At 40.5% G+C, this 15,008-nt stretch overlaps 1 protein-coding gene across 1 annotated transcript in view; it reads left to right on the forward strand.

Moving 5' to 3' along the window:
* MCTP2 (multiple C2 domains, transmembrane 2) overlaps window positions 1-14,057 on the forward strand; it is a gene marked incomplete at its 5' end in the record, with an annotated part of 83,567 nt that extends 69,510 nt beyond the window's left edge. Inside the window, 4 exons of the mRNA XM_010155606.1 lie at window positions 6,834-6,943; window positions 9,207-9,316; window positions 11,581-11,678; window positions 13,989-14,057. Coding sequence (XP_010153908.1) covers window positions 6,834-6,943; window positions 9,207-9,316; window positions 11,581-11,678; window positions 13,989-14,057 — 387 coding nt within the window. The remainder of the gene's footprint in view (window positions 1-6,833; window positions 6,944-9,206; window positions 9,317-11,580; window positions 11,679-13,988) is intronic.
* Between the last annotated feature and the right edge of the window lie 951 nt (window positions 14,058-15,008).

Consider the following 15,008-nt stretch of genomic DNA (forward strand, 5'->3'; position numbering starts at 1 on the left):
TCTTCAACACAACAATTGCAATATAATATTTCAACATCTCCCATTAAGATTGCGGAAGAGAAATGATGGTAAAGACTTGAAAATACCACATGATACATGGGATATGTTCAGACTAACGAGTACAACCCACCTTCTCCACTAAATTATGGGCAAGATCACCTTCTAAAAATCACCCACAAGGTGTGTTTTTGTGTAGGCATGGACTCCCTTAAATTGCTGCTCTTTCTTCAGTTGGCTCTTTGTGGCTTCTCTCTCACTGCTTCATAATGAGTCTATGCACAGACCATGAATGTGTTAGTGATGGAGAAGTTTAGACAGATTCTGCTACTTCCCTGACTTATCCTCAAGCAAAAGCTAGAGGATGGGACGATTCTAAGCACACATAATCATCTGGTCTTGCAACTATCTTGACTGAAGTCTAATACAAGTTTCCAGGTATCACTTAAGACACAATTATAGCTTAATGAAGTTTTCTCCAAGCTGCTTATTAATCTAATCAACTTCTGGTTAACACAGAGTGCAGGGGATTCTCTGGTTGTGCTCTGCTTTTTGCTACGGAGCCTGCTGTGTAGAAGAAACTGGAAGATAAATGGTCTGTTGTTATTACTTATTTACACTGCAGCATTGTTTAGGACTGCTCTTATTCATAGGCATCCCATAAAGTGGCACAATTCTTGTCTCATTATCATGACCCACCCATTCATAGGTTTTGGAGTGATGGCAGAGGGGAGTTGAAAGGAGGGACTTGTTCTGGACTTTTGGACATCCTGGGGACTGTGGTATGACTCTCCTTGTACAGAAACCTTAGCAGCCCTATGGCAGTTTAAAACTCTCCCTCTTGCCCTGGAGACAGGTAAGCCAGCACTGTAACTTCTCTAAATCTCTGAGAAGTATTAAGACGCACTAGGCAGGTCACTGGACTGAGCACGTAAACCACGGAGTTATTGTCCCTTAAAAATTCCAATTGTTTAAAATGTTAAAATTCCTTTTGAATTGGCCAGATGTATGAATAGGTCTATCTTTCTCCTCTACCCAAAATTGCTGAAGATCATTGCCTAGATTATAGATGATGATCCAGTAGTTTGTCTAATCACCATGTGATTGTTCTTAGGTCTCATGTGTGTTTCCAGGAGAAAGAACTTATTTTGACCAAAGTTGTTTTCTTTCCCCTTCCCTTATTTAAATCAAAGATGACTGATGACTTTTTATCTCCATTCGGGCTTTTTTCTTGTTCCTTCTTACATGCGCCTTCCTCACCAGAATGGTGCTTTATTCTTTTGTGAGTACTGGTATTGCTTTAAAACTTGTAGCAATGCCACCAGACTTTGGGTTACTTTACGTGTCTATGAAAATGTGAGCAAGTACAGAAAGTACCTCTTAAACCCCCTGTTTCACACCTGTGCAGAGGGAGAGCAATGGAGTTATGACCTAAACCTTTCCATGCAATCTTTGTTTTTTGGGTTGGATTTAGGAGCCTTTTGCCAGACTTCCGTGCACAGGTGATATTTGTCTAATGTAAGCTATGGAAGTGTAAGCATTACTGAACAAGGCGTGAAGTGGTCATCTTCCACCTTTTAGCCAGTGTTCCCCCAGCCTTAGCTGTAGGATGATGTGCTATTCCTTTTAAAACGTGTCCTTCTAAGGCCGATGGTGCTCTCCTTCGTATCAATCTGAAGTGATTCTGTTGAGTCTGGTGGAATTATTCCAGATTTCACACCTTTTTAACTGAGAGCCAAATTGACCTGTATGTGTTGCATTTCCTCTGTTTCGTAATTATTTCAAGTGCTCTCAGATTCGCTAAATTTCCATAGCCAGGCAGGCACATTTGCAACGTGGTGTTAATAAACAAAAGGATCCTGTGATGTACAGCTTTGGGGCTGCACGAGGCATTCACTCAGAGCTTGTCAGCCACCTTCTCTGGGTACCGGTGCTCCTGGAAGTGCTGAGCAGCCCTCCTTGACGTGCAGCAGACATTGCAGCAGAGGGCAAGGCAGATTGCTGGGTGCGTTTCAGCTGCTTTTGGCTCCCACCGAAGGCAAGATCCAGTTCAAGGTTGCTGTGGTGACTGTTTTCAAAGCACTGCCTGGAATTCATTTTAGCTACCAAGAGACTGTCTGTCACTCCATGGCTACCACCTCCCACAAGAGCTTCATTCTGCTGCTAGACTGGAGCTCTTAGGGAAGTGTTCCCTGCAGACAATAGAGGCCAGCGGTCTGCTGTTCATATGCAGTAAAATCTTTTTGGTTTCAGAAGTTCTTTATCTATGCGTATTTTGGCCTAAAGATGATGTTTGACATGGATTTTGCTGGACACCGGTAAGGTCAGATTTTGGAGTATAGCACAGTGCAAGTTGCAAGTGAAATACATCTTTGGCCAAGTCTGCTTTTCTCTAAATAACTACAGCATGGGCTTTTTTTTAAAAAAAAAAAACTGACCAAACAAAAAAACCCCAAAATAATAGTGGATCAATGCATGCCTGAGCTTTTTTCCTTTCTTTCCCCTTTCCATCAATCTTGTTTGTTGCTAATACACTGGGGAATTCATATCTGGTATGTGGGATAAATCCTGGTGAAACATTGCCCTAATGTGCTTGTAGCAGCAGTGGCATAATGAGGTAGCTACTGTAAAAAAGCTAATCCTGAAAGTTCCACCAGCCTAGGGCTAGGCAGCATTCTACGAATTCCTGAACGTATTCAAAATTTTCATTCCTGACTTAGTTGCCTGTACCCTGTTTTCTTCCTCCTTTTGCATTAATCCCTATTTATTTTTTCTCCTCCCTTTTTCCTCAGCCTTGCCCCCAAGTGTTCCTCGCCTCTATATATTGAGTTTTCCTTGGCGTGCCAAAAATCTGCTGATGAATACCACTTGTTGGAAAGTCGCATACAAGATTTCATTTTGTGCGAGTGTTTTATGTGAAATACAAGCGAGCAAGTATTTAGGACTTGCTTGTGGCTTCAAGCCTAAGTTTTCAGTCGTGTGCATATGATATTTGCAGTATACATCAGAAATGCATTTAGAGAACAACATTAAAAATTGTCTGAGTGTTGCTTCCTAGTTTGGATGTATCCAGAGGAAAAATATGAGGGATAGATTAAAAAAAAATAAGGAACAGCCTTTTGTAAAGTTGCAAGCAATTAATCATTGAAACAAATGATCACAAGAAATTAGAGGATCTCCACCATCCAAGTTTTCAATTCAGTAACGGATGCTTTGCTAGGGCAGAAACAGTAACTAGCATTTTTTGTCTTAGCTTCAGTTGATTCATGATTTTTTGCCTTCAGTCTCTTCCTTCATAAGTCGTGTGATTTTTGCCTCACAAGTCCAGCTCACATGTCGTGAATTGCCATGTTAATGCTGGAGTCATCCTCCCCTGCCCTGCCCCATATTTCACACACTTTTAAAGCCTTCAGCACTGGAAATTCCTCAGTTTTCCATCCATGTGACAGTTTCTTTTGCGACTGTCCCTGAGTATCTGGGAGCACCATAACGTTGTAGGGAAGGAAGATCATAGAGCTGTTGTGAGTGCGTTTACGTCTCCTGTTTATTACTTGTTACATGTTTCAGAAATAGAAAATCTAACAGCACCTTTCATTCATTACGGCAGAAATACGGTGTCTTCATTTACGAGTTTATTTTGGTGTACATTAGCTGGACACAAAAGACTTAATTCCTGAATTTGCTGGGTGGTGGGTTTTGTTTCCATTTTTTTTTTCTTCCCCTGACATGCTTAATCTTTTGTAAGACTCCTTTTGTGTTTTTGTTCAGGCAATTAATATAGAAATGAAGGTTTCTTAAATCAGGATATGCAAGGAAGATTTGGAGTAACACACTGATTATATAATTAATTCTCAGTTGTAAATTCATTTTGATGGAGTTAATTCTTTCCCAGAGGCTGAAGACTGGTTTTGGTCCACCCACAGTGCTGTAATCAGCTAAGAAATAAAGAAGAAAAAGGTCTTGAAGGAATGGAAGTTGTACCACTGGTTTTAGGGGGGGAAAAAAATGTCAGAAACAGGCAGGATATTTTAAATTCAAGCAAAAGCTTCTGAGCTGTGATTTTTGAACCATGGGTATCCAAATCCTGTTATCAAGCAACATTAATGTATTGAGTCCAAAAGAAATCAGGAAGGGATGCTACCTGAGGAGGATGGAGAAAAATTATTTGGGTGGTGGGGCCTTGTGCAGATGGGCAAACGTGTTTAGTGGAAGATGTATTTAGGATTATATTTTACATCCTTCACAAATACAGTAACGTTCAAATATAGCTTTCTGTGAGACAGTTGCCCATTTACTAATAAATGTGGACCAGTGACTGTTATCTGAATGGACTATAAACTCTCATATTGCTTCTGACAGTGTTTTGTGAGGTGCTGACTTCAGAAAGCATAAACAGCACTCCAAAACCTAAATAATTTGGAAAATCCCATTTGTTGTCCTTCGTATGTCTGCTTCTCTCTTGCTTAACCAGTGACCCAATCATCCTGTAAATGTATTTAAACTGCAGGTTTCCAGAACAAAACAATAATAACAAAGAAAAAAATGTTGACAAATTTCCAGGGTTTTCCAGTGATTCTGCACAGATATTACAGTGCATACTGCAAGAGCAGTTGCTGGCCTATTTTACTCTCTAATAACTGATTTCATTTATAAGGCTTTCTAATCCCGGTCTGTCTCTGCCTTTTCCTTGGTTGGGCATATTTTATATTACGAACTGAAAATGCCATTGTCTAGGGGTGATTTTAGCATGCGTGCTAGGTACGGATATGCATGTAATTGTCATTTTATCCTAGGAACCAGTAGTTTCTGGTTTATTTTCTTAGTCTGTTTGGTGGCTGTAGCAAAAGTTATGTTGTATTGGTTAAACTGCATTATCACCACATTTCTAAGCTCAATCGAAGACGTGTAAATGAAGTCAGCATGATGCAGATAGAGCTGACAGATGATCTTCTTTGCAGCTCTGGGTAGCAAGAGTAGGCTTGCCCTGGAATATCACTTCAGATAAAATAGTTTCTTTACCCCTCTGCCTGAATTTGGGCAGAATGAAATTCCCACTTGCTGGTTCTTCGTGAACTGCTCCCCAACGTCTACTTCCAAGTTTGGTCCAGAAAAGCCAAGTATGGCTAAAGGGACTGTTGTACCCTTCCTAGTGAGCGAATAGTTAAATATAATCTTAATGTGTCATTTACATTTGAGCCTAGCAAGGTTATAACTGGAGTTTTGTGAAAGTGACTTTTTTGGTGCTATTTTCGCATAAACTGACTATTTATTTATTTATTTTGTTCTGGGGTTATTTCACACCCCAAGGGTTTCATTTTTTGTGGTTGTTTTATTAATGTAAAAATACTCATTTTCACACCCAAATGTGTGATTATTTAAAATGCTGCTTCTATTCATTGTGCAACCTAAAGGCAAATATTCAAATGTCTGGAGCTTGATAACTCTGTGGTGGCTTTGGCTGGCTTTTTAAACTCAAAAATTACTTTGAAGAGAAATGGGCAATAAGTAATTCAGAGGGTTACAAGGGCTGTACTGTCGTGTCTGCCTCTCAGCATCCAAGGGTGGTTCATATGTTATTCCAGCATACAATGATGTGGTGCGGTGCCCTGTCTCAGTTGCATGCAAACCCTCTCACAGCACTGTAGTGCCAAAAGGCTGTACCAATGAGCCTTCACCTCTCTGGCCCAGTGTGACTTTAAGTAGCTTCTGACCCTCTCTCCTACGTGCCAAAATAATGTGGGTTCGCAACACAGAGCAGAATTGCAGCAATTTTGATCCGTGTATCTCCTGCCATTGCTTACTCCCACCCGCCCTTTCCCCTGCCCTGCCTTCTGAGGACCACAGAAAATATGAATGTAATGTGCATTTTGCCAGCATTTCCCCTCTCTGGGCACTGACTGGTTAAAACACAACTTAAAATGTCTTTTTTTCTAAATTGGGCTGATTTTGGAGAGTCTAAATGTGATGTAAAAATCAGTGTCCAGAGCTCCGCATTTTGTAATAAGTGAATGTTTTGCTGATTTCTTGCTAGAATATCTGCAACCACACCAATTTGCATGCCTGTATGTGTGTTAGATTGCTGGCAAAGAAATGCTGAATGCTGATAATTGTATACTGATTTCCAAGGCTGATTTAAGTCATTTTGATTTTTAATTCATTCTGTGCTTCCTTTTTATTTCTGCACATGTGTAGTAATGTCCTGTAATGTTGTTGCCTAAAATAAGCAGTAAGAAATGAAGTTGAGATGGCTGCTGTAAAAGGAAAATGACATTTTTTTCTTTCGATTTCCACCACCCCCCCAGTAAAAGAATAGGTCTCTGTATACAGAATGTTCAAAAAAAAAAGAAGATTGCATTCACTTTCTTGTTGCTAATTTATATACTGAAAACAGCATGGCTGTTGGGAGCCTAAAAAGCTCAGAAAAGTGATATTTGGTAGTTTTACACAAGAATGTTCTTGTTCTTGAGAAGCACTGAGCATCCAGCACTCCCTGACAGGTCAGCTGGCCTCAGGGGTGTTCAGCATTTCTTCTGGTTTGGCATGCACCTGGGTTCTTCAGTGGGACCCTGGTTTGAGATCCTACAGTCGATTTGTGTTAGAAGGTGTAGAAATCTCTGCCCATGTGCTGAAGTAGAAGAAGAAAATACAGTCAACTATGTCACGTTATCTGTGTGTGATAAACCCAGGGTGTGTGTTCTCTCCTTCCTTCGGTGATATACTTGAGTTCTTAGAGGCATCAGTGGTATTGGGAATCTTAAAGTACTTTCTTCATGTGAATATGTTAACTACTGAATGTATAAAAAGTTTCTTTCTTTTTTTTTTTTTGGTCTGGTTAGGAATCTGAGAAAAAGGGGCTAATTGAGAGAATCCACATGGTCCAAGAGATCATCATAGCTGTTCAGAGCATCCTAGAAGAAATAGCATCATTTGGAGAGAGGATTAAAAAGTAAGTGATACATTTTTCTTTCTTAGCCATGATTTGCAGTGAAGCAGAGCCTGGAGGATTAAGGTGGAGTGAATGTCTTGATCAAAAAATGACTGCAAGGTGCAGCAGGAGAGACTGGGTAGTCCCACCACTACTGCTTCTTCTCTTGGAGTCTTTTATTCCAACAAGCTTTCCAAAGAATCGAGAAGAGGAGAAGCCATGTGTTCTACTGGGGCAGCTCTTGCATTTGCCCAGATTTCTGGTCTTCTCTGTGATGGGGTAGGGAGTCATGATGCCATACAAGGGAAAATACTGCTTGAAGATGTGGGTGCAGGAGGATCAGGCATTTCTTTTCATTTCCTTCATGGAAAGTAGGTAGAAACTGATGGTTGGTGTTGCTTTTCCCACGCCCTTCCACCCTGGCCTTGTTACAGGGATTACCAGTTACTTATTTCCCTGCCCAATGCATTCATGATTTTCTGCCTTTACCATTTTGAGCTGTCTGCTTCCTGCTGGTGCCTCAAGGAAGCCTGAAAGGGGTTTTCTGGGTCTCGTAGCAAGAGGAGGCAGATAGGGGTATTCCTGACCTTACAAAGGAGGGAGGTGAAAAGCCTAAAAAAAAAGTCCCCCACACAAACACACACAAACTTTTATAACCCAAGCTTTATTGGAGCTTAATTGGCCCACATTGTTTTCTGTTTTGAACACAAAGTGATGGTTTGTGATCGAGTCACACTTTAATGAGGAGCTGGGTTCAAGCTAAAAATACAGCAAACACATGGGCTGTGGTTCCACACTGGACACCCCAGCTGGGGTGGAAGTGGCCCAAAGATGTATTCCAGTCGATGAACAGGGCACTGTTCTGCCCAGCTGTGTGGCAGGAAGACTCAGAGTGCTTAAACACTATTAATTCCTGTATTCATTTTGGTAACAACGGTCTTAAAGAACACATTGGGTATTAATGTGGATGCCCGATGTAATTTCAGAAGAATTCCATTGTAACTGAACAGTAATGTACCATTAAAAAATTGCCACCAAAGTTTTTTTGTAAGTGACAGGATGAATTGTGCTACAGTTTCCGTCTGTCACTCCAGTTATAAAATCATAGGGAGTTTTAATAGTTTAATTCAATTGAGCTGTTTTGCTTTTTTTTTTGCTTTAACTTAAGCTACGTTGATTGATAATGATGGGTACTCTCCCACCTATCTTTACTTAATATTTAATACATCTCTTGAAGCTTAAAAGTAATTCTTTTGGCGTCCTATTAATTTTATCTGTCAAGGGAAGTTCGTCTTATTTTATAGTCTGATAAGTGGTCCATGTTCATCCTCATTTCTTCCTACTCCCCGTCATCATGATGTGATGGAGTTAGGAGGCAGATTTTGTGAAATAGATGGCCAGATGCATAAATCCACCTATGAGCTAACTGGTGTTTGTGCAGTCCAGGTATCTCTGTTTGGTGCACGCCATAGAGATGTGCCTTACGAGGGCACAGGGTGACAAAGTAACGTCAGAGATGTGTAAGCAAGAGCTGCTCGCCTTAACCTCCATCAAGGGCTTTTACAAATGAGTGGTCTGAGTGAAAGGATGTTCTGTTTTGTACTACAATGCTGCAAAAGTCTAAAAGACCGTAGCAACTGAGTCTCTTGAGAGTGCTTCCCTTGGGAAAAATCTGATGCAGGTTGGTGGTGGCTGCTACTGTACTGTAGCTTACCCATGACAGCCTCCTCTGTACCATGCAGTAAGGAATTGTTGAAAACATAAGGAAATAAAACCAAATATATCAATATTGAAAGATTTACATAGAATATTAATCCCTAATAGTATACAGAGAAATAACTGCTCTTTTAAGATTTAGCATCAGTCATAATTAATTTTTTCCAATTTTTTGGTGAAGAGTCAGTTAGCTGACTCTGGCTACCTGCCATATTTGAGTTGTGCACTGACACACATCCCACGTCATGTCCACTGTGGAGCAGTGGAGCCAGCTGAGATGGCTCACACCTGCAGCATGGCCTCATCGGCAGATCAGGTAATGCACCCATGCATAATAGAGAGCTGACAGTGAGCAGAGATGTGTTCTACGTCTCAGATATCTCCCTTAATCTGATATACAATCCAGACGCAGGAATCTGCTTATCCACCTTCCAAAGGGTCTATGACTTACAGTGCATTCGAAAGCACCAAGCACTGCTAAGAGGTCATGAAATTATTATCGGGTAGCAAAATACAAGCAGTTTCTAAAAGCAGAAATGTAGAGAAGGATTATTGTTTTTCTTTACAGCACATTCAACTGGACGGTGCCTTTCCTCTCTGTCCTGGCCTGCTTGGTCCTGGCAGTGGCAACAGTTGTTTTGTATTTTATACCACTGAGGTACATTGTTTTAATCTGGGGTAAGTACTCCACCATGTCTTGTTTGCATGCAATAAATACAATATATATCTACAGAATGAAATCAAACAAACTGTAAACAACCTGTTAACAGAGATAATCAAGTGTTGTTGTTTAGAGGTGAATAAATATGCTGTGAGCTTCTTAAAATTATCTTTTTTTCCCCTCTTGGGGGATCGGATGATCTGCTTTTCTTAGGGTTCTTTATAAGTTTCCAGCAAAACCACAAGAGCAGCATTAGTCTAGATAAGCTACTTTCAGTATTATTATCATTCTGCAGGAGAGTAATTAGCTTCCTTGTGCTGGACCCCCCTGGTTTGGAAATACTAGGGAGTGGACAAGATGTGTTTGAAGAGCTGGACCATAGAAGCCTGGACCTGGGACCCTTTTGGTTCTTAGCTCTTTGTGTCACAGGTCAGAAAGTATTTGAATGAGGGTGCATCATGATGTAGAAGAGGAGCTTTTAAAGCCAAAAACCTTCCTAGTGGTGGTATGGAGAAGAGTAAGATGATCGTTTGCAAAAGGAGATGGCATTCCAGCTGCTGAAGACTTCTCAAAATGGTTTTCTGTCTTATTTAGGATGATAGCTTTTGTCCCAGCCTTAAGGTACAGGGGCTGAGAACATAGTGCAGGTAATCCTCACTGAACCATTGAAGCTCAGCCCTGGTGTGGCTCTGAGCTGCAGGGACCCCCGTCACCCTTCCAGGGCTGAGCTGTCTACTGCTGTCTTGGCTCTCATGGATGCAGAAAAGAGAGGGAATGAGAAGGTGGCAGTACAAAAAGCCACTGTTGAGCAAAAAATAAATGAAATAAAGGATTAAATCAAACAAAAGAAAGGGCAAAAGGGAAGGAGAGAAATTGCTAGGAGTAAAAAGTTCAGTAACAAAATATTGCTGTTCTTGTATGGAAGACATGATGAGTACATGAAAACTATACATCCGTTCAACATCATCTAGACTGACAGGGCCTTCAAATATGATACATGTTAAACAACTACCCTGTGGCAAGGCCTCAAAAGACCTTATGGTATTTTCTGTTTTTTAAAAATCAGGTACACAGAAAATTGTGTTGGCATTTTGCTAGAAGTATATGGCCTAAAAGCTGAATTTCAGATGTGAAATAGGTACATTTCAGCGAGAGGAGAAGGCTAGAGCAGGCATCACGTTTGAAATCCCTTTTAGGGAAACTACTATGAGATTTGGACAGGAGCATGATGGAATTGAATGCTGTATTGTGATCCTCAGAGGCAACCAACATTTGATTTTTCATTTTTGATATTCTTTAAAATGGGTTAGCTGTTTTTCTTTGCCTAATGATCCTTTGCTCTTCTACCACATCTTTACGTAGCCACACTACTAGTTGCTATTTCTCAGTGGGGAAGTGGTGGCAGTAGGGTGTTATGTGGCTGTGTTGGCACAAAGGGAGAGCTGGGAAGTGTTCTCAGGTCTCTTGCTTTCTCATCGTGGTCCATGCCATAGAGATGGTGCTGACTGAGGGCTGCTCATCACTCCTTTTCCTCAAAGACAGGAGGAGACCTCATGGTCTCCATGATAACATGAACAATATGCTCCTATGGATCTTGTCCCACTGGGGGACCACCTCTGATAGCTGTAGCATAACTAAGTCCATGGAGAGCACTGGTAGTGCTCTTGCTGCAGTTAATAAGTCAAATTATTCACCCTAAGATCAACATAAAGTAAACCTTGTGATGAGTTTTTAGTTTACCACAGCATTATAATATGACCACCTTGTCAAACATAGTTCTGCAAAGAGAGAGGATAAGCTATAAGACATGATGGGGAAGGGAAGCTTTCATTTTCAAAATAAATGGGAGAAAAACCAGCCTGTATTCTGCACAATTGTTTTTAGACCCCTGCAGTATCCTGGGCATGAGGAGAGGGGAATGTCTTTGGTCACGTAGAATAGTAGATTTAACAGTAATCTCAGCTACAAATTTGTATATTCTCCCCACAACATCCCTCAGAATGAATGTGTGCTGCAATCTTTTTTTGCCACATTGTTGACAATAGATGATCCCCAAAGTAGAGAAATACCTGTATAAATAATGCCCTCTACTTCCTCCAGGAGGCACTTGTGAATGATTCCCCATGACAGAACATGTGTATGGCTTTAAGTCCGAGGCACTGTTTTCACACTAATTTTTACTTGTGAATTTCTCTTTCTTTTTTTACCTTGCCTGAACGATTTAAGAGAGAGGGAATAGAAAGGGGTTGTATTATTTTGTTTGCCTTTTTTTTTTTCCTAGGCATAAATAAATTTACTAAGAAGCTTAGAAATCCCTACGCCATCGACAATAATGAGCTACTAGATTTCCTCTCCAGGGTACCATCTGATGTTCAAAAGGTAGGTAATGAACGGCCACTGCCAACAGAGGCAACGAGCGGCACTGAGAGCGGCTGGGTGCTCTGCTTGGGCAATACAGTGCCAGGGCACTTTTGACTAACAGAGATAAGGAATCAGGAAAATCCACAAAGGGAGTAGGGGGAGGGTGTTAGAAGAGAGAGGGGAGCCCAAAATCCTTTGTCAGAACGATAAAATGATTGCAGAAAAATTATCCTGAAAAGGCCTACTTAAAAATGATCTGGAAAATCACCCAGCGTGGTTAGTGAACTGTGGTTTCCATCACCTTTCTGCTCCGGTATTTGTACAGAGGAAAGAGGAAAATAGTCTTTTTGATAGAGATAACCATCCAAAAGGATTTGCTGAATTCTCCCTTTTCTCAAGATGGAGTGGTGGAGGTGCGGTATTACTTCTGTGACTTTGTGCTTGCTGTGGTGGTTTGTGGTTTTTTTTTTTTTTACATTATCTGTCCCTCAAAATTCTTCCTCCCCACCCACCTTGAACTCCAGGCTTTCCTTGGACAGTGCTCTGCTCATCTTTTTCTTTAGAGAAAGCCTTGAAATGTGTATGAAGTACTCTGTGGTTGATCAAATTAATCTACCATTATAAAATTATAACTTTTAACCAAAACCTATCCTCTCTAAATTTCAGTCAAGTCTCATCTCCCTTCATATTTGTTTTAAAAGAAAACTTAAAAAAAAAAAAAGGGCAACATTGTCTCTAGTAATCTTGCCTGTGTTCCTGGAAATTATTTGAACAATAAGTCCTTTAGAATGTCAAGATCTGTTTATTTCTTTTGGAGGAAGGAAAATAGTCTTGCTGGGTAATGAAGCCACAGGATATAAAGGATTCTTTCTTTTGTTTTAATCAACTGGAATCTGTGTCCTCAGGCCCTGATCCTGATGCCCTGGATCCCACTGACATTGAACCTTCCTCTGTGAATTGTGGTACTTGCACAGTGAGGTGCTGCTCACTGTGAATAAGGGGATCACAATCTCACCTATAGTGATTTTACTCTGTTGGAGACAGAAAAATAATTGCCCACATGCAGTGTTGGGGCATCTGGTGGGAACAAGGTTGGAAAAGGCTTCTGGTGAAATTTATTTCAAGAAGCCACCAGATTGGTTGGTGGCAGCACTAATAACTTGAGAGAAATCTTGCTGTTGACTGGTGGGAGGAAAAAATCTAACCAAAAACGATCATAGAGACATTAAGCTTCACTGTATTATTTTTTGTCATTGCTCTAGTAGAGAGTGCTGGATTTGCAGTGATGGTTTGCATATGCCCTTTTAGTGTTTATGTTTAAAGATAAGATGCTTTTCTATTTATGCTTTATTTAACATTTACATTTATAACATTTCCTTGAGTGGTTTCTATTGGTTTGGGATCCTTCGAGCCCTCCAAGGAAAATGAGAACCACTTTCTGTGAGGGAGGAGTGATAAAAGGATGGAACAAACCTCAGTTTTCTACCAGTGCTGAATATACTTAACCTGTGTGACAGCCATGCGCTATAGTGAAAAGTCGTCCATGGCAGCTCCAAACACCTTTGGCTTCATTTTGTGTGCTGTCAATGCATCGTCATTCCACTGTGGTACCCCAATGAGTTAGAAATCACCTCTGTCTGTAATTAGCCATTTACAGCCCACGTGTGTTGGACAAAAGACGGGAGGAGTGAAAGAGATGGGATCTTCAACAAAAATTTTCCTGGGATTTTAATGGGAATACATTTTTTTTTTTAACACAACAGACAAATTGGAGATTACGCTATCCTTGTCAGTTTATCCCACATGTTTTAACCATTATATTGTATATGAAATTGTTTTGAAAAGTGGAGGGAGCTTTGTCCACGTTCTATTTGGGAAAATATTTTCCTTTTTTGAAATTATTCTGTCAGCATCCCAAGGTCCGTGCATGGTTTTGACCACTGTCATCCTACTGTGTATTGGGATCCTCTTGAATTGAAACTCCGGAGAGAAGTTTATTAAACTTATAGGTTAATGCTAGAAAGATAAGAAAAACAACTGCTAAACCAAACCAAACCGAAAAGCTCTAGCCTACATTGCTGAAATCAGGTAGAACCCCATGTATCTCATTAGAAAAATCTGCTTTTAATATTTTCGTTTCAAGAAATGATGCATGACTTCTCAAATCCTTCCTGCAATTAATCCCCCATGTTCCTGTGTTTAGAAAATGATTCATTACTTTTGAACCTTCCTTAGTTTCCCTTGGTTTGTCCTCGGGGAGCCATTAACACACACTGTAGTGAGCTAGAGTTACCTAACTGCAAACGTCATGTCTATTTGTTTTTACAGGTGCAGCATGCTGAATTGAAACCATACAGCAGCTCCAGTCCCATTAGGAAGAAGCGGAGCACGCTATAGGATGCAGCACGATTTCGGAATGCACCGTCTCCCTCTGTACCCACCATTGCGTGCACGTGCACTTCCCCCATCCCCTTTTTCTCGCTTCAGAACAACACTATAATAACTTTTTTTGAAGGCATGTTTTTTGATAAACATCTATCTCGGGTTGACTTTTTGACATGGGGTCATAGCCCAAAAAAGAGCCAGGTGGAATGTATGAGTTAGCTTGTGGGGTGGGGATGAGAATGGGAGAGGGTGGTGAAATTGCGCCTTTTTGGTTCCTTCTTTCTTTTTGTTGTTTTCCCTTCAATTGCAGAGGTAAGGCTGGATGTGGCAGCACTCCCCGTATTATCTAGGAAGAGATAATTCTGCTTAGTGTACGTAGGAGATCAGCTGAGCTGATGTGAGGAGAAGCTCTGAATCAGTTTTTAACATATCCAACAGATTTACATTAAGATATGAAAGCTATTCTTTTCTGAGTTAAATCACTCTGCCTAGAAAGGTTTAAGCTCTGAATTAACAAGTCTTTGATACCCATCTTCTGTTTAAGCAGTGTACATTTTAAAAAGTTTTTTATCATAATTAGCAGAAAGAGCTAGGACCTCCAACAGTATCTCAGTATGTCATCCAGCACTTGTGGGGTTTTTCTTTTTTCCCTTTTTTTCTCTTGTTTTTAAAGCCCATCCTGTGGTTAACTCTTTGGATACTGGAATCATCAGAGATCCATTGCTGGCAATGGATGCATGAGAACCTTCTGCCATGAAAGGATTAAGAGACTGTAGAAAAGCCTAACTCACTGACCTGAAAAGACTCTGTTGACTTGCCTTTTATAATTCCATCTCATCAGATATTTTCAGCATAGCTGTTGTTTTCCTGTCTAAATCCAGAGGGGTCAACACTACAGATCCAAGAGAAAAAACACTTTATAGTCTTAAAGAAACAAGTGCTTGTGCAAAAAGAGAGCACGGT

This window comes from Eurypyga helias, unplaced genomic scaffold, assembly GCF_000690775.1.
Source record: "Eurypyga helias isolate BGI_N326 unplaced genomic scaffold, ASM69077v1 scaffold5117, whole genome shotgun sequence".
Lineage (NCBI taxonomy): Eukaryota > Metazoa > Chordata > Aves > Eurypygiformes > Eurypygidae > Eurypyga > Eurypyga helias.